Source organism: Juglans microcarpa x Juglans regia, chromosome 2D (genome assembly GCF_004785595.1).
Source record: "Juglans microcarpa x Juglans regia isolate MS1-56 chromosome 2D, Jm3101_v1.0, whole genome shotgun sequence".
Classification (NCBI taxonomy): domain Eukaryota; kingdom Viridiplantae; phylum Streptophyta; class Magnoliopsida; order Fagales; family Juglandaceae; genus Juglans; species Juglans microcarpa x Juglans regia.
The window spans coordinates 28,524,070-28,542,899 of record NC_054596.1 but is presented as its reverse complement, the minus strand read 5'-3'; the positions used below and the strand labels follow the sequence as shown (position 1 = coordinate 28,542,899).

At 36.2% G+C, this 18,830-nt stretch overlaps 1 protein-coding gene across 2 annotated transcripts; it reads left to right on the top strand.

Moving 5' to 3' along the window:
- The first annotated feature begins 10,503 nt into the window (after positions 1–10,503).
- Positions 10,504–14,883, top strand: LOC121250336 (putative pentatricopeptide repeat-containing protein At4g17915). 2 transcript variants are annotated; one of them, XM_041149438.1, is made up of 4 exons: positions 10,504–10,746; positions 11,365–13,129; positions 14,063–14,192; positions 14,440–14,883. In XM_041149438.1, the coding sequence occupies exon 2, from the start codon at positions 11,401–11,403 to the stop codon at positions 12,769–12,771; it is 1,371 nt and encodes a 456-aa protein (XP_041005372.1). In that variant the 5' UTR covers positions 10,504–10,746; positions 11,365–11,400; the 3' UTR covers positions 12,772–13,129; positions 14,063–14,192; positions 14,440–14,883. The 2 variants fall into 2 exon arrangements, with proteins under 2 accessions (XP_041005372.1, XP_041005374.1); XM_041149440.1 differs by having other exon boundaries at positions 14,063–14,196.
- Positions 14,884–18,830: the final 3,947 nt, after the last annotated feature.

Sequence of the window (18,830 nt, the reverse complement as noted above, 5' to 3'; positions counted from 1 at the left end):
ATCCTCTAGTGTTAAGAGGGATGCGGAGTAGCCCACAAGGTCTAATGAAGTATGATATAGAAAAACTTAGAATGTCAACTGCTAAGTTTTTTATTAGGTGTGAATTGTCTTTTAGGCTAGTAAAGCATGAAGGGTTTGTTGAGTTCGTGAAGTTTTTTTTTTTGTCTTATGATTGCTCTACATCTATTGTAATGGTGTTTATGTTAGCTAGGCTCTCCCATCTCTTACCGCGTATAGTAGTAACTCTTGCAGTCTTCAATCTAAATTCAATGCAATCCTTGATTTAAAAGGACTTTTCTTCTTACATTTTTTTAACACAAAATCCATTAATCATTAGATAATTTTTCATTTTATGTGGTTAAGGGAATTAATTAGTTACATTCAACATACTTTATAGTTGCATAGTCACGTTTCTTATCATTCTAATTAATTAATAAGTTCATATTAATACTTTATAGTTAATATTTACTTTTTTATGTTACATGATTTGTAGTAGCTAATGGTGTAAATCGGTCTAGTTTGGTCCAGGGGGTGATGGATCAAAATTTTTGGTCTATCAATTTCCTCAGACTCGATTGGATTGAACATCCCTAGGGACTGAATCGAATTGGTAGCTATCGGTCTAGTCCGGTCGATCCGGCCCAATTATTTTTTTTTCTTCTTCTTTTTTATATAAATTAATAAAAAAATGATTTAAAATACTAAATTAAAATTAAGTGAATTGTTAATGTGGATTATGTAACTAACTGAATAAAAAATTATTTTATATGGTCAACGATAATAAATTAGATGAAAATTACATTTCTAACTTATATAATTAATTATTTGATATTATAAATTAGTTATGTAACACCCCATTTTCGTAGGGTTATAAGTGTCATGTATTTTTCATAAAATAAACCCGACAACAGATCTCATAATTAATAAATGAACTTAGGATTTATTTTGTAGAAAAAAAATGTATTACAAAAATATTAAATGAATAAACTGAATAAAATTTGTATCATAAAAACAATTTATTCTAGAAGGTTTGAAACTAAATCAACTGCTCCTAATTCTGACCTCCTGCTCGTATTCATCATCCTCACCTGGGTGGTTAAAAACATAAAAAAAAACTAAAATGAATCGAAAACTCAACAAGAAATCCATTAGAACGTAAATATAATAAACATAAGGTTTTCATAAAAGTTTTCATACTGAGAGTTTAAAATTCATGACTATCATACTGATATTTATGCTATGCATGTATAATTTATTTGAATTAAACGACTGATTTGACTTAAATGACTGATCTGACTGGCCAACACACTTAACTATGTGTGCGCGGTTGTGCACCGGCCCCACGTCCCTCGGCCGCGAGGGGAACTGCTGATAATATTCTGGCATACTATGGTGGATCACGCTTGAGTCTGTGACTTGCACATTCACCTTGAAACTGAACTGCATTGGTACCATGCATCTGAATGACCATCTGATTAATTGAACTGATCTTATTTTGCATTTGAACTTAAGATAGCTTACATGTCTTATACACATGAGATGCATGACATAATACATACATAATTATAATTTCTGAATTTGAACATGATGCAGAATGACATGATTGTATGCTATGCTGGATAACATGTTTGCATGAGTGGTGCATAATAATGGCTGTCAATGAACTAGCTTGAATAATACTTATATATAAGCTGAACTGTGATGATACTAATTTGTGATCAAATTACTTACATTGCTGTGCTTCCTCTTGAATCTCACTTCATAACTCGTCACCTATATGCAGTATTAACTATCACTAAATCTGTCTAGAAACAACATGTACTAATATCCTACGTAATTAAATTCATAATTTAGAAGATAGTCAAATAAATCTTTTGCTTAACACCATAATCAATAAATCATGATATTTTAAATTACTTAAATACTAATAACATATTATAATTTAGTAGAATACTTGGGCTATTTTAAATAAGTCCCTCAATTCTTAAAATAGGTTTCCTTTATTAACATAATTATTCAAAACTCATAATATATTCCTTAATTTTCCTATTTAAAGTATAACATAATAATTTTATTAAAATCTTACTAGACAGACAAGAGAAATATTAACTAAAATATTAGGTTCAATAATATACTTTAAAAATATATTTCAAATTCTTTAAGCATTTTCTTATAAAAATGAGCTTATGACTAATATATTTATTTAATAAAACTAAACTCAACTTGAAATATTATGCCCAACTCAACTTCAAATAAAATGACGTAATAATATTTATAATTAACATATACTTAAATGTAAGGTTATAAATGTTTTTATACTTAAAACAATCCTTCAAGATACTAGATTAAAAAGGGCATAATTGTAATTTTATCAATTAACACCTATTGAAAACCTAAAACACAATATATATCATATGAAGAGAAACAGAGACTCGGGAGAGAGGCGTGGGACAGAGCCGAAACTCATCGAGGGGAGGAGTTGCATGGCACCGTGGCTCAGGCGGTTGGGAGTCAAGGCGGCGCGACTGGGTTCCTTTAGGCAGGGTAGTGCGACGCCGAGAGAGGGAGCGATAGTTAGAGAGGGAGAGTTCTGTCAAGCTGAAAACAACTGAGAGAGAGAGGAGGTTGGCAGTGGTCGTGGGCTTACCTGGAAGATGTGGGTTTGACAGGAAATAATCGGCCGACGGTTTCTGTGAAGCCTAAGTTATCCCAGGCGATGGGTGGTGGCGAAACAACCTGGACTGGCAGCATCAAGGTGCTTGCCTACGGGTGCAAGAAGTCGCAGCGTGGTGTACATGTGTGTTAGAACCACTGTTTTGAATTTCGTACCATATTGGCCGGTACGGCCGAAATTTTCGCCACCACACATTTCGTACCGGCCCAAATACACGTTTCACCGGTATAGGTACCCTACACGTTTCGTACTGGCCCAAATACTGGCCCATACCGGCCTCAATTTCGGCCTTCAATTTTTTTTTCATTTTTTCAAACTACAAGTTTATTTTTTGACCCTCAATTCAGACTAGGCTATTTATAATTTATATATATGTATTTATATATAATTTATTCATATATAGACTGTTATTTTGGAATATAATATATATATTTATATATATAATTTATTCATATATCGACTATCTCAAAACGGTACACGAAACGATACCGATACTGAAATATTTCGTTCTAGTGCCTTGATCGGTACGGTATTCAAAACATTGGTTAGAACCCCTAGGAAAGTGGCTCAGGGCCACGCCTTGACACTGCCCTTGACATACAAGGACAGCCCCACGGCCAGCCTACATGCATCCTTGGCCCTTGCCTTGACATGCACGGGGCGCCAAGCAAGCAGGCCAACTTGCGCATGACATGCGTATGCCTGGCCATAGGCCCAACGAGGCTAGTGGTCGTGCGCAGCCCAGGGCATAGCCTGGCATGCGCACGCCCATGCGCATGCCCTTGAGCCGCATGGCCCTGCGCACGCCCATACACATGCTGCTGCACCACACATCCATGCACCGCACGCCCATCATGCCAGCGAGGTTAGTGGCATGTCTTAGCAGGTATGCCATCCAGCACATGACTCCAGCCAGTACCATGCAGGCAAGGCCAGTGGCATGCCCACTAGGCATGCCATCCAGCGCATGGTTCCAGCCCATGACTTGTAGCACTAACGCCCAAGCCACCAGCCTGGGTGATGCCGAGCCAACGCCCAGGCCACCTGTCTAGGTCATGCAGCACGCACACATGGCTCACTGCTAAGACTATCAGTAGGCCTTGCACGACACCATGCCATGCCCACCAGCAGGCCCTTGCATGACACCATACTATGCCCATCAGCAAGTCATGTCGTGCCCACCAACCATGGACCAGACCAGCCCAACCGAGGGTCATGAACCATCTTAGCCCATCCATGGGCCAATGCAAGCCATGGGCCACCTTGACCCTTGCAACCTATATTATTTGCTTTCCTTTTATTTTTATTTTTATAAATAGGACCCTTAGTCATTTTATTTACATATTTTGATAATTCCCTTTGTGGACGGCTTATTGTTCTTGAGATCATTTTTGGTGCTTAGCACTTGGGCTCTTTGGGATATAATTCATGAATCCCTAAAAAGAGAATCACAATTTGCAATTCATGAATAACTGTGATTCAAGTTATCAATCTTATGAGTATTATTTAGTTCATCTCTTGTCTTCCATTTTCTCTTCATTGATCTTATTATGTTATGTGCATTGTTCTTGTGAGTTCTTAGTGTTATTTTACCAACAACACTATCCATCCACCCATTTGATCTTTCCACATACACCATTCGACCGACCCTTGTGTTTGCCCTACTTTCCATAATTATCCTTCATCCATCCCTGTAACGACCCGACCCAATATTATTATGGATAAATTATAGATAATTTCATCGAGGCTAAAATTAGGTTAATGGGCCAATTATATTAGAAGCCCAATTGAGTGTTTGAGTATTTTTTTTTAAAATAGACTACGGGCCTAGGATTTTTATTTTGGCAAATATTGATTTTGTTTTAGGGCTTCCCATGAAATAATATTTTTAAGGTGGAAATTTTTATGTACGGAGAAATTTTGTGGAACATATTGGATTATTTTAGAGGATGAGTCAAATGCCAAAAAAACTCAAACAAAACCCTTTGCCACACGTCTCCCACTTAGCAGATTATTGTAGAGTTCTATCTCCATTAAGACTCCTAAACCATACCAACTATTATAAGTCTTTACCCACCGCTCCACTCACATGCAGATGCACGTCTCTCCTTCTCTTGGGTTTTCCTTTTGATTCTCAACCAGCTAAGCCTATAAATATTGTTAGCCCTCCCACATGAAAAGAATAGCCACTGCCTCCCATGCTGCTTCCTATTCGTGAATTACCATGGAAACCAAACCCATGCACCCACACAGCACCAACCAGCACGCACGACCAATGCGCCCTAACTCCTCTCATCTGCTTTAACCTCACGGCAACGAATCATTGCCACCGTCCAGCTTCCATAAACTGCACCGTGAGCCACCTCACATCTATCCAACAATGCCACGTTTTCTCCCCAACCCATGAAGACCACGCCGCAGCACCTGGTCAGTCCACGTCCAATGTAGAAGCCATGAAATCACCAGCCCACTGCCCAGCCAACGTGAAACCGAGAACCACCATAAAGTAGTCCTCACCACCAAAGTCAGCAGTGAACCCATAGTGAAAAGCAACCTCATTGAAATACCTCTGTTCTTGCATCCAAAAATAAAGCACGTCTCTTCCCTTTGCAAGCTGCCCAGCCATGAACCACCCTCAACCACCATAGCAGTCAACATTGCCAAGTTTGGCAACACCTCCTCAGAACGCACGGTGAAAATACCACAGCCTTCTCTCGGTAACCTGCCTCCTCTCCCTCAAGCCGTGTCCTCCTCCTCTCGTTCATCTCGTCTCTCTCACTCTCCGTCTCTCTCTCTCTTAGTTGCATAGTGGCCCACTCGCCGGAGTTGCCATCGCGCCCAGCTACGAGCTGCCCGCTAGTTGTTGATCAAGGTAAGCCCCTGCCCTTTGCCTCACACGTAAACCCATCCTGAATGCATGCAACCCGTAAAATAAATTTTAGGTGGGTTAGTTAAATTACAAAAATGCCCCTTTGTATTGTTTTCCCAAAATGCCCATGTCTAGTATGTTGTTTTTCCAAAATTACCCATGCCTATTTAGGATTAAAAGATGAGAATATTTTAGTGTTAAGAAGAATCTAGGTTTAGGAAATATAGACTATTTTAGTAGTTTAGGTTTTAAATAAAGTCACAGGTTTGATTAGAAATTTATGAAAAATTTCGTGTTTATTTTTTATAGGCGACCGACTACGTGCTGAAAATAGTGGATTAGCATTGCAAGGTAAGTAGCATGATCATACCCTTACACGTATGTATGGTAAACTGCTTGTTTTTTTTATATAAAAATATTATGCATGTATGCCCTTCATTGGAAGCCTTTTTTTTACGTACCTAAATCATGATTTTATGTGAAGATCATTAAAATAATTATGAAAAGTCATGCATGATTTTATGTGAGGGTTATGCATAAAATTATTTATGAAAAGTTATGATTTTATCTGAGGGTTACGGATAAAATTATTTATGAAAGGTCATGCTTTCATGTAAGGAAACATGTATCACGACATTTATGAAAAATGCGATTTCATTTGAAATCTATGAAATGACAAGTATGCAAGTATGATTATGATAAAATATGTAATGACCTATGTTATGGTATGAAGACGGTACCTATGTTATGGGCATATTGCATTGCCAGGTCGTGCATGTTAGTGGTGCACCCAGTATATCTTCTTTATGTATGGATTCCACAACTCGCGGCCATGGGCGGAATCAGAATCTATTTAGATTCGCTAACCCTAACTCACGGGGGTCAACAGTGGGTAACGGCCTATGATAAGTGAAAGATAAGTCCATGTTCATATTCATGTTAATTACATATGAATTTGTGAGTATGCACATTTTCCAAGAAACCTTATGTTTATTATGTTTACTGTATGATGTGTTGCTTATTGAGTATTCGACTCATTTTTTTGTATATTTTTATGTTTCTAAACCACCCAGGTGATGACATTTATGAGGATGAGTCTGCATGATAGGACTTGAACCCAGGAGGTGAGGCAGGGGCCTAGACAAATTATGCTGTGATTAGTTTTATAGTTTAAGGTTTAAATAAATTATTTTGAGAAGCACATGAGACTTCGTATTTTTTTTAAAATAAGTGCTTCCGCAGACTTTATTTTGGATTTTCAGTATTTATTGAAGTTTGTTTATTTATGGAAATCTTTTGCATCTAGCGCTTTGTAAGAAAAATAAAAGCTTTTAAGTTTAAGTTTAGTAGTAGCACATTGACTCCCCGAATATTATAAAATGTCTTTTTGTAAAGCGGGGTGTTACAATCCCATTTAGCCCTAGCCGAAATACTCTACTTACCATATTCGGCTACATCACAATTCTTTCCTTCTTCTAACTTTCACCAACCTTTGCCCCATCCCTCAGTCCATATAAGGTAACTTTTACCTTGTTGGCAGCCTTGACTTCTTCCAAATCCAATCCCTTGATTTAAGGAATTGTCATTTATCATCAATTCCTTAAATCTCTCCCTTCCTAAAATATCTCAAGTCAATTCTTGACTTATCATACTAGCTAAACCCGAATCCCTCTTCCTTTCTAAAAAGATTCTTACCACTTAGGAATCTTTCCTAAAACATCTCCCAATCTCCCTTTCGGCAACCCTAGTTGCCTTGCACCCGAAACCCTAGCCAACCATCTCAAACTCTAACCTCACTTCACTCCATCAACCCTAGCCTCCATCAACTCGGCACCACACTCAAGATCAAGCCATAGTCGACCCACATTGTATTGCATTCACCAAACACTTAGAACACCCCCATTCCATCATCATTATCATTCAATCACTCAAACACTAAACCTTCATCAACCTAGGAACCCTTTATTGCCACGGAAGTTGAAGGCCAAGCAAGTTCGCAAGGTCACTTGATCATCATCACCACCAAGGCGAGCTCTTGGTCCTTAGTGTTTAGGGAGAAGATCGTGATCCCTAACAGTGTGACAGTGCTTGGAGGTCTTCACGGTCATGCATGGTCTGGGCAGTGGAGTTGCTGCGGTGGTTCTGTCGTCGAGTCGCGACCCATTTCCAATTGCTGCTAATGGTGCTCTATTCGATGGGTGTAAAACAAGGCTATGTTCGTGCATGTTTTAGGCTCACGTTGGTCGACTTTTGGAGCTGCTAGCGGTGGAAGTTTACATGAATGGCGGGGTGTCAGAGTTATTTGGCCACAGTCCAGATCACGGGTGGCTCACTGGGGTGGTGGTTGGCTTTTTCCATGGCATGGGTGTGCTTTGTGTTTTGCTTGTTCCATGCGACAGTGGTTTGTTATGAAGTAAGGCTGAGATGTGCATGGGGAAGGTCTATTGTTTTGTGTTGTATTGAATACAGAGGCTTCATGAAATTTTATAGAGGGAGAATGGAGGATTGATGATCAGATTTTTTGAGTTTGTTTTCCATTAGGATGATCAATTAGGAGATACAATCAATTAGGAGATAAGGATGAGGGGTGGAGATAGGAAGAAACAAGGCTTAAAGAAACAGAAGAACTCTAGTGGCTATTGAAAAATCCAAAGGGTCATATATATAAAATACCAATAACAATATAACAATAACCCTATTAAAATTAACGAATGTAAAATCTGTTAAAATTATAATAATAATAATAATAATAATAATAATAATAATAATAATAATAATAAAATATTTATAGTTACATAAAACTTATCTATGGCCTAATCTTAGGATCGGGTTGTTACAAGTTAATTGATGGAATATTAATTTGTTAATAACATATTTAAAATTTTATATTTTTAATGGTGATATGTTAGATGAAAATTACATGATTAATTATACAATTATTTTATAATATATATTTCTTAAATTTGGTCGGTCCGGTCTGAGGTGGGAAACCCCTGGACTAGGACCAAACCGAAAAATCTCATTCCCCTATTTTCGAGATTGAGATCGACAAGTCTTGGTCTCAAGTTGGTCCGGTCTGGACTGAACCAGGTTCGGTCAGTTTCTCTGTTCAAAACGACCAACTTTCACCCCTAGCAGTAGCTTAGGAAAAAAAGCTTAGAAGCACGTTAGGTTAACATAAGACCAATTTTTGGAAAAAAAAAAGAACGGATGGTAGCAAGAAGGAACAAAGAGTATGAAAAAACAGAAGACCAAGTTTTGTAGTTTATTTTTGTGTATTGGAGTTTGATTAAAGCAATGTATGTGTTTTGTAATATTCTTAGCAAATTTATTCAAACAATGTAATATGTAGTGGATTGCATTGTGTATGTCGCATGCATTTTGATTTGATTTGATTTTATAAAATCATTCAAATGCTACATCAATATCAGATAAACAATGTAGGCTTTTATGTAAATAAAAAAAAAGGGTTCAACCCGGAACCTGGAATGCTGGTTTTAAAAAATTCAGATTCATCCGAGTTTCGGCCCGAGTTTGAAACTCATGTTTCAGTTCGGGTATACCTGGATTCCCAAGCCGGAACCCAAATGAACATAGTCCTATAGGTAAACATCACATTTTTCATGCAAAAACAGAATATTTATAGCACACATAAAGTTATGATCATGCTACTTAGCCCTTAGCGTTACTTCTTAGATCCTACTTCGTAGCTTGTTACCTTTACTAGGTACTAGACGTTACTAAATTTCTAAAAGAATGTGTCGTATCATTCTACTCAATTAAATACATATCATCAACTTTAATCTAACAAAATATTCAACTATATTCTGAATTCAATAAATATAAATATCATATAATTACTTAAATGGTAATACCATATTTAATCTTTCAAATATACTTAGTATTGTAAATTAGGCTTTATACAGATCTATTAGACAAGCTGTGAAAATCTCAATTTATAACATAGTTTTAATTATGTTCTAAACGCTTAAGAAAATAAAATCTAAACCCTTATAAAATACTCCTGTAAATTGATTTGTAAAAATATTAATACTTAATAACATAATTTAACTCCTAAGCATTTTTTGAAAAATAAGGTTTTTGAGCTAATATTTGTCCAAGTAAAATTAAGCTCATATAAAACAATATTAAAGGGCTTTTCTGTAAAAGCAACCAGCCCAATTTAAACATAAGTCCACGTGAAGTCAAGCCACATAAGAGCATTAGCATTGAATTGGTTATCATATTCTTTAAATTTTAACTAATATGTAACTTTTTCATTTTTAGCTAATTATTCAAAATTTGAAGTCTACATTAGATTAGTCATCACACTTTCTATAATAATAAAATATTATTATTTTTTATTATTTATATTTTTTTAATTAATTTATATTTTATTTTTATAATTTTCAATGACCTCCAACAATCATATTCATTTTTATTTTTACAATTTAACAATTTATAATATAATAATTTCATATGTATATAGATGATAAAATTTCATATGAATAAAAATCACATATCTATAATATAATAATTTCAAAAAATATTTTTAGATTTGTTATAATTCTTTTCATATTTGAAAAGAAGAATGAATTTACTGTAGCTTATAGTTTGGAAGAAAACAATTTAGTTAATTTAATGTGAAGTAAATATGAATGATATTTACTAAATTTAAAAATGAAAAAGTAATTGGCTAATTCAATGCCAATGTTCTAAAATATATAATAATTTCTGAAATACAATAAAACCAACAAGAGATTAAATTCAACACGAGAATTACATCAGCCAAAGCCCAATATACATACATCCTGTCATCCTGCTGTGACTTGCAAATGAGGACCGAGGTGTAAATTAAGGTTTACTAGTGTCCAAGGCTTTCAAAGGCCAAGGGAGGGTGTTTTCGTAATAATAAAAAAAAAGTATGCACTTTTTGGGAAAGCTGAAAACAAAACAATAAAACGAAGCACAGTGGCTTACGAGAGGAGCATCGTGCGACAGGGAAGGATTCAACTCACCGAGAGAGATCGGTAGTGTCCTGTCCCGACGTTCCCTGTGGTCGACAGTGGGCTGAGCTAAACACACGGGGGCTGTTTGATTGTTGACAGTGGAGAGAGAGCAACGGAGAGAGGTTTAGGGGTCGACGCACGTCTTGGAGGAAGGAGGGATCACCGTCGGCGTGCTCTGTGGTGGTTTCCGAGAGGTAGGTGCTTGGTTGCTGTGTAGCTCTGGTTTAAGATGTAGGAGAAAAATTGATTTTCCGTGGGGAGGTTCTTGGAGGGACTGTTGTGGGGAAAAGAGGATTTATACTAGGGTTTTGCTTGTGTGAATTGATTACCAATTAGGAAGGTTTTCAACTAGGAAATTAACACTGAGAGGTATACGGGTTTGAAGAGGGCGGAAGAATCTCACTAAAATAAAATCACTATCTCAAAACAGGTCTTATAAAAAATTACTAAAAATACTAATAATAATAATAATAATAATAATAATAATGAGTTTCAGATTGTCTACTAGGTTGTTGGATATATGTATTGCTTGATTTTGTAAAACTAAGCAACTGGAAAGAGCTAAGGTGGTTATAATTGCTGGTATAAGATTAGGACTACTTCCGGATGTGGTATCTTACAATACACTGATTAATGCATATTGTAGAATTTTCAGCATTAATGCAGCTTATTCAATTCTTCATAGAATGAAAGAACCTGGGATAAGTCCAGATGTTATTACATTCAATTGTTTGCTAGTTGATTTATTCGTTATCAGTTATATAATATGTAATTAATGCAATATATCTTACACGTGGTATTTGTGATTGCAGGTCTCGTTGCTAGTTACTTGGGGGGTGAAGCAAATAATGACTTTCAGATTGTCTACTAGGTTGTTGAATATATGCATAGCTTCATTTTGTAAAACTAAGCAACTGGAAAGAGCTGAGGTGGTTATAATTGATGGTATAAGATTAGGGGTACTTCCGGATGTGGTAACTTACAATACACTGATTGATGCATATTGTAGAATTATCAGCATTGATGCAGCTTATTCAATTCTTCATAGAATGAGAGAAGCTGGGATAAGTCCAGATGTTATTACATACAATTGTTTGCTAGCTGGTGCTTCCAGGAAGTGCTTGTTACCACGATCCTTGGATCTATTTGAAGAAATGCTTCAAGTGGGTATACCTCCTGATGTATGGAGTTACAACACTTTGATGCATTGCTTCTTTAAATCAGGAAAACCGGATGAAGCTTATAGGGTTTTCCGAGATATTATACTTAGCAATCGTTCTCCCTGTCCTGCTACATTTAATATTATGATCAACGGTCTTTGTAAAAATGGTTACACAGATAATGCCCTTGGATTATTTAGGAATTTACAGCGTCATAAGTTTGTTCCCCATTTAGTGACTTATAATATTCTAATTGATGGGCTTTGCAAGGCAGGCAGATTAGGGGCAGCAAGAAGGATCCTCAAGGAGCTGGGGGACTCGGGTCATCAACCAAATGCCATAACCTACACTACAGTTATGAAATGCTGCTTTAAATCTAGGCAGTTTGAACAAGGGCTTGAGATCTTATCAGAGATGAAGAATAAAGGCTACACATTTGATGGCTTTGCATACTGCACTGTCATCAGTGCTTTAGTTAAGAATGGTAAGATAAAAGAGGCAAATGATTACATGGAGCAGATGGTCAAGAATGGCATTGAGCTTGATTTAGTGTCTTATAACACCCTAATTAATATGTATTGTAAAGGAGGTAAGTTGGAAGAAGCCTTTAAGTTGGTAGATGAGATAGAGAAAGGAGGTTTGGATTGTGACAAGTACACCCACACAATTATAATTGATGGATTGTGCAAGGCTGGCAATATTGAAGGGGCTCAACGACATTTGAGTTTTATCAATACTTTGGGCTATGATTCAAACTTGGTTGCATGTAATTGTATGATTGATGGGTTGTGTAAAGCTGGTCTTGTTGATGGTGCAATGAAAATGTTTGAATCTATGGAGATTAGGGATTCTTTTACGTACACCTCGGTTGTGCACAATCTTTGTAAGGCAGGGAGGTTCCGTTGTGCGTCCAAGCTTTTGCTGACTTGCATAAAAGGCGGCATGAAAATTCTCAAGTCTACCCAACATGCTGTCCTTGATGGTCTTTGTTATTCAGGGTTTACAAGTGAAGCCAGGAAGCTTCGCTCAAAAATTCGATTGGCTCGTCTATTTCATTAATGTTTTTTCTTTTTTCAAAAAATTCAGCTTGGTGACTACATCAATCATTTGATTTTGAAAATTCAATTGGTTTGTTTGTTACATTAATGATTTGCATTTGGCTTTTCAAGTGCTATCCTATTTGGATCAAGATCTTAGCAAGCACATTCGGTGCCATTGTGATAACTATCAGGTGTTCTGGAGTAATAGGGCTTTTAACCAGAAACAGATTAGTATGCTGAATCGTGAAGCAAGTGGGAGGAAGATTAGAAAGACTTTTGGGATATCCAATTAATACTGGGCAGTGGGCACATCTGGGATGATTGTTATAAGGGCAACTGTTGGTCGTTGCTGTTGCTTAGAGTTGATGGACTCTCAGGTGGGTCTATTTCTTTTTCATTGATTGCTGGTAGACTTAACATAAAATTGTGAATCCATTGAGATCTTCCTTGATGGAACAGTTGTATTACTCTTTTTTTTTTTTTCTTTTCTGTGAAACAACCTCTGTTTTATTCTTAATAATGCAGAGAATTTACTTATAAACTTTGGGTTATATCTGACAGGAAGATGGTTGGAGTCGTTTGTGGTCAGTCTGGATGAACCTTAGGTTCTCCATGTTCTCCACTCTAATGCCTTCATTGAGAAACGCTTGACAGAGGAAAATTTTCCTTGAAGTAAATTACTAGACAATTTTTCTGATTCGCTTAGCACATAAGTATAATGTCTGATTAATCGGGATTGCTTGACAATTTGAACACTTGGGTGATTTCTGTGTTTATATTCTTGGAGTTGGCATGTGCTCTATAAAAAATTCTGCAATAAAATATTGTATTCTACTGTTGTCTTAGCTTTTCTCCCCCCAAGAGATGGAAAAGCAATCCAGTTGTTAGTCTTTCTCTTGGGTTCTCTATAAACGAACGCTGATCAATACATTTGATAGGCTAATGCAAATTGTTCTTTACAAGTTGAATGACCCACCAGTTGTCAGTTCAATTACTGTTTTCTATTTATTCAGGCAGCTCTCACATTTTCCTTCATATATGGTGTTTTAAGGATTCTCATGTCCAGAAAATTGTACTGAGAGCCTTATTTATCATATATGTTTGTAATTTCAAGCCTTTAACTTGTTTCTCTTTTTTAACTGTGTGAAGAAACTTCTCTGCTAGTTGGAAACTTTAGCATACTACATATAATCTACAGTTCATCCTGGCTGCTTCTCTTACCTTTGTCAGTGATGGAAGGAAACTTGATTTTTGCTCCCCCAACTATTACAGGATTCTTAATTTTAATTTCTTCCTACTCTGATCTACAGAATCCTTTGGGTGATAAGTTGTTGGCCACCCCGTATACGTACAATCCCAGTTGACTTGATCAAATGCTTCTGCAAGAACCAGAGCAAAAAGAACGTCTAACTTGCATTGGGATTGATGATCTGTTCTCAGGTAGGTAAGAACTTGGCTTTTACGGTCTACTGGTTAAGTTTAAAGGTCCATTATGTGATTGTGCAATGACTCGAGAAACATAATTCTTTACATAAACCTTGTTCATTTCTGTGAGATTTGTCCCTTGATCAGAGCCATGCAAATCCACTATGAACTGAAGCTCTTGAGCAAGCTTGTTTTGATGCCAGATTACTTTGTTTTTATGCTCAAATTCCCTTGATCAGAGCTTTGTTAAATTGTTTCTCAGACAGCCGTACGGCGGCCAACAGCCAGCATCAGCAGGCAAATTGACCAAGGTCTCTCAATGGTTATCTGTGGGCAAAATATTCTATGATAAAACCAAGATTCGAATTGCTTTGATTTAGGGTTGATGAAGTTCAAAAGGCGTTGAGTTGGGAATACAGACATGATGAAGTTCATAGAATGGAGAATAACTCGGGGTTGACATCGATTTTAGATTTGGTTCTGATGTAGCTTGGTTCAAGCCATTTCATGGAAGGCCAGGAAAAGAAAAAGATTTCAGTATTATTTAAAATTTTGTTGACTTGCGGTTGAAAATAATTTTAGTGAGCAGGCCAATTTCCTATGTTAACACTCCAGTGGAACCATTTTCCGATTCGTTATGATGAATTGCATTACAATTGTATTTAATAATTCTGGTCGTTAATGAAACGAATTTTTGTTTTTGTAACCTGATTAACTCGTTTGGAACTGACGGGAACTCAAGTTTAATTCATCCAGTCTGATTGATGTGTGAATGAAATAGGATACTTTTTATCTAAGTTTTTGGGTATGTATATACCACCGCGGGGGAATCGGCTGCCATGTCAGTTAATATATTATTAAAAAAAATAGATGAAAGGAAATTAGAGAACATGATGAAGAAGACAGGAACCGTTGAAATCCTCAGGAGATTGCTTTGCAGATGGGAAAAAGTTCAGAAGATTTTCTTCCAGTTTACCCCGCTTCACTATAGAAATCAAATCATCAAGACTATTTTCAATCAGATATTCCTCAAAGAAATCTGTAATAAATAAAAGAACTATCCCTTTGTCCACAAGGTTATCCTTAAGCAGTAGTTGGAACATAGTCTTTGGTGGAAGACCAGAAAGCTTCTGAGAGAGAGCAAATGCTGTGAAAATTGCTAGCTTCTTCGTCTCATTCTCCTTAAAAAGCTCTAAGGACTGCAGAAATCTTCGCATGAAATTTTCAAGGTTTTTTCTATGAGAAATGGCCTCCACCTTAAAATTTTTTGTCTGTAGATTACAAAAGGTAAATAGTTTCACGTTTAGCATCACAGTTTATTTTAAGAAGATTTTTTCTTTTAGTTTTTTACTCTTTTTATCTGTCCAATGAAAATAAATCTCGACTGCGAAACTAGAAGCTCGTTTCACGTTGTTGCCGCTTAGCTCAACACGTTCCCCTTTCCCTCTCCCTCTCCCTCTGTGTTTTTCAATTTTGGATATGTGAGATTCAAAATTGGAATCGAAGGCGTTCTTGCCGGTTCTTTGGAACTGCTTTCTTTTTGGATTCTGAGATATTTCTCGATTTGATTCGATTATTTGAAATTTGTATTTTTCTCGAAGCTTTGGAAGGTAGATTTTTTATAGTGCTTGGGGAAGATGAATAAACTTTTGTGCTTAGAGAGCATTTTTGTTTGAAAGTTAGAAATGAGGAGATTGAAGACGCTGAGAAGAAGATGAAGGAACGTTGAACCGTTTTAGAAAAAAATGAAACGATATCGTTGTATTTAGTGCCACATGGGACACGGTTACCCTGCAGTTTCTCCAGCCGGTTACATCCAACATTTTTCTATCAAATAATATGTAGCTAACTAAACATGCAAGTTAAAATCCCTATTCGGGTAATTGAGAATGCTAATTTTAAGTGAAAAACGAAGTCTATTGCCTTATGGTGCTTAGGGCTCTGCATTCAGTTCGGTTTTTTTGTTTTGTGTTTTCTTGGGTCCGATCCAGAATCCGGAAAATTGAGTTTGATTTCATATCCACCCCACCTGAATACAAGCACGATTATATTATCAACTATTAGTCGAATTGTGGATAATTTTATTAATTTAAATAAATATTATCACAATTATGTAATACGTAGTGTTAATTCTTGTGTTTTTATTAGTTTTGAAATATATTTTTTTAAATCTAATTTTATCTTAACCTAGGAATTGAAGTTGAAGAATAATTGTAAGGCTAATATTAGTATATTTCGTTGAGGTGTGTGTCAAAAGATAGACTTCTATAGAAAATAGAAGAAAAATGTTACTTTACCCACTCATTTTACTCTCTCATGTATTTTATTTTTTTTACTTAATATTTAAAGAAGTGACTATTTGTGTATTGATATTTTTTTATATTTTTTAAAAATATTTTAAAATGATAATAAAATGTGAATTAAAAAATTAAAAAAAAATAAAATGTTGAATTTGACCTAGCGGTCAGATTGAGCTGGCTATTTTGGGCAGCAGAGTAGCTCGACTCAATAGAAAAAGTAAAAAAGGACAAGTCTCGAATGTAAAACGGATGGAAAATGAAAAAAAAAAAAAGAAAAAAAAAAAAGAAAAAAAAAAAGAGAAGCAAAGCACTACAGGAGCACGTGGGAGGGGCTGCACTCCAGAAATGCACGGAACAAAGCAAACGTGAAGATGACGAGAAGGACATAATACAGAAGATAAGCATCGACGTATGCGAAATAAAGGGACAAGGCTGCAATGCAGGCGCACACTCACACGGGACAGACGAAATAGAAGAGAAAAAATAGTGATCCAGCGTCTCATATCTTCAGTTTTGCAGTGAAGTCTAGAGAACACTGTAAATATTTTTCTCTAGTTTTTTTTTTTAAAAAATATTGTTGTGATGTTTATTTACATTTAGATTTTCTAGTTAGTTTTATAAGCATGTCTAGCTAAATTTTCAATTGAGATTGATGATGAAACCTTATTGAAGATTAATAATATTATTTATGAGATTACTTTTTTCTCAATTATTTGGGTTGAATGATCAATTGTCCTTGCTTCATATCAATTGAGAGAGATAAAAATTTGGATATGGCGCCCCGTTCCTCGATAAAGGACCTGGTCAATGGTGCTAAGGGTGCTAGTTGGTCGAAACACCCCAGATTTAGATTGGAAATAGACATGCAATTTTCATAAGGAATTGCACGTGTAAGCAAATATACATGTATATGAATATTGCAGTGAAACAAGTAAATGTTTAGTCAAAAACTAAATGCTATTTGTACCAGTATCTAAACTGAAAATAGGTTCATTCATTTAAACACAAATATTCATATGTCACTGTCACTGTCACTTTTGAAATGATATTATTCAATACCAACTGTTCATTTTCTATGTCTAGGTACGATAGACCAAACATGCTTTATTGCTTGACTAAATAGTATATCTCAAAAAATGCAAACAACTATTAACAGAGACAAGCCTTCGTTACTATCAATTGGGCAGGGTTAGTCATTCTTTCTCGAGAACCTTTCTTAGGGCTACCTCTGCATCAAACTCTAAGGTTCTGATAGACGAAACCATAGGCAGGTTAAATAGCTATGACAACTGCTAATGAGAGACAATGCACGTGAAGATGTGATGCATAGTTTCACGTAAAATGTTTGTGAACACATTTATGCGCGGCGAGGAATCACCCTCTAGGCAAAAACATATGCACTCATAGTTATGGCAATGAACCACTATTTGAATAAGACACAAGTATATAAGCATGGCGATATATCGCCATATGAGGAATTATCCTATGTGCAAATTTCGAATATACATAATTGTCACTGAGGGGAGGCACCATCCTCTATTGAAGCACATAAAACATATCGTATCTCATCATATAAATTTAGAAGGGAATCACTTCAACGTTCGACTCGGGAACTCACTTTCACCCGGTCAATGTGCAAGCTGAGTCACATGTTTCAAATCATCCAACACAGACCAAGATATACTGGATTGGCCCGGGGACACTTTCTACCTGGTCAATTGACTCGAAGACACCACACATAAATATGCTTGGGAAATCTCTTGACCCGTCTATCAAGTGAGGTCCATAGGAAAGTGTTCCACCCAAATCATCACGAGGCCCTTACTCCCGGTATGAAACTTGTAGCAACGTGTAGTAGGAATGGCATAGAGACTCCTCTACCTGTCCATGATGATTGACACACGGTAAGACTCACGTACCTGAAAATCCATAATATCATCAATCTGAACCATTCAAACTCAACATCTCAAAATTACAGTGTAAAGAAAATCTACAAACATAATGAAGAATCTGCATATTATTTTCATGGAAAGAAAAGGAAAAAATTAGAGAATATGTAAGGCTAAATCTTACAATGTACCCATAACGTTTACCCCACATTCTCAGTACTGTCTTAGAAGCTAACCTACCTCCATTGTAACATCCTGAAAGAAATTTGATTGTTGAATTTATTTAGACTTTTAGAAACGTTATGAAATCCCGAAAGACTTTCACTGATCGAGCGATCGATTAGGTTTTAGTCCATTGGCGTAAGCGGATCCCGATCCACTACGGAGACGAAATTTCATTTTTCTTTAATTGAAGCACTCAAGAGTATAATTTTAAAAAATTAATATCATCATTAGACTTGTAT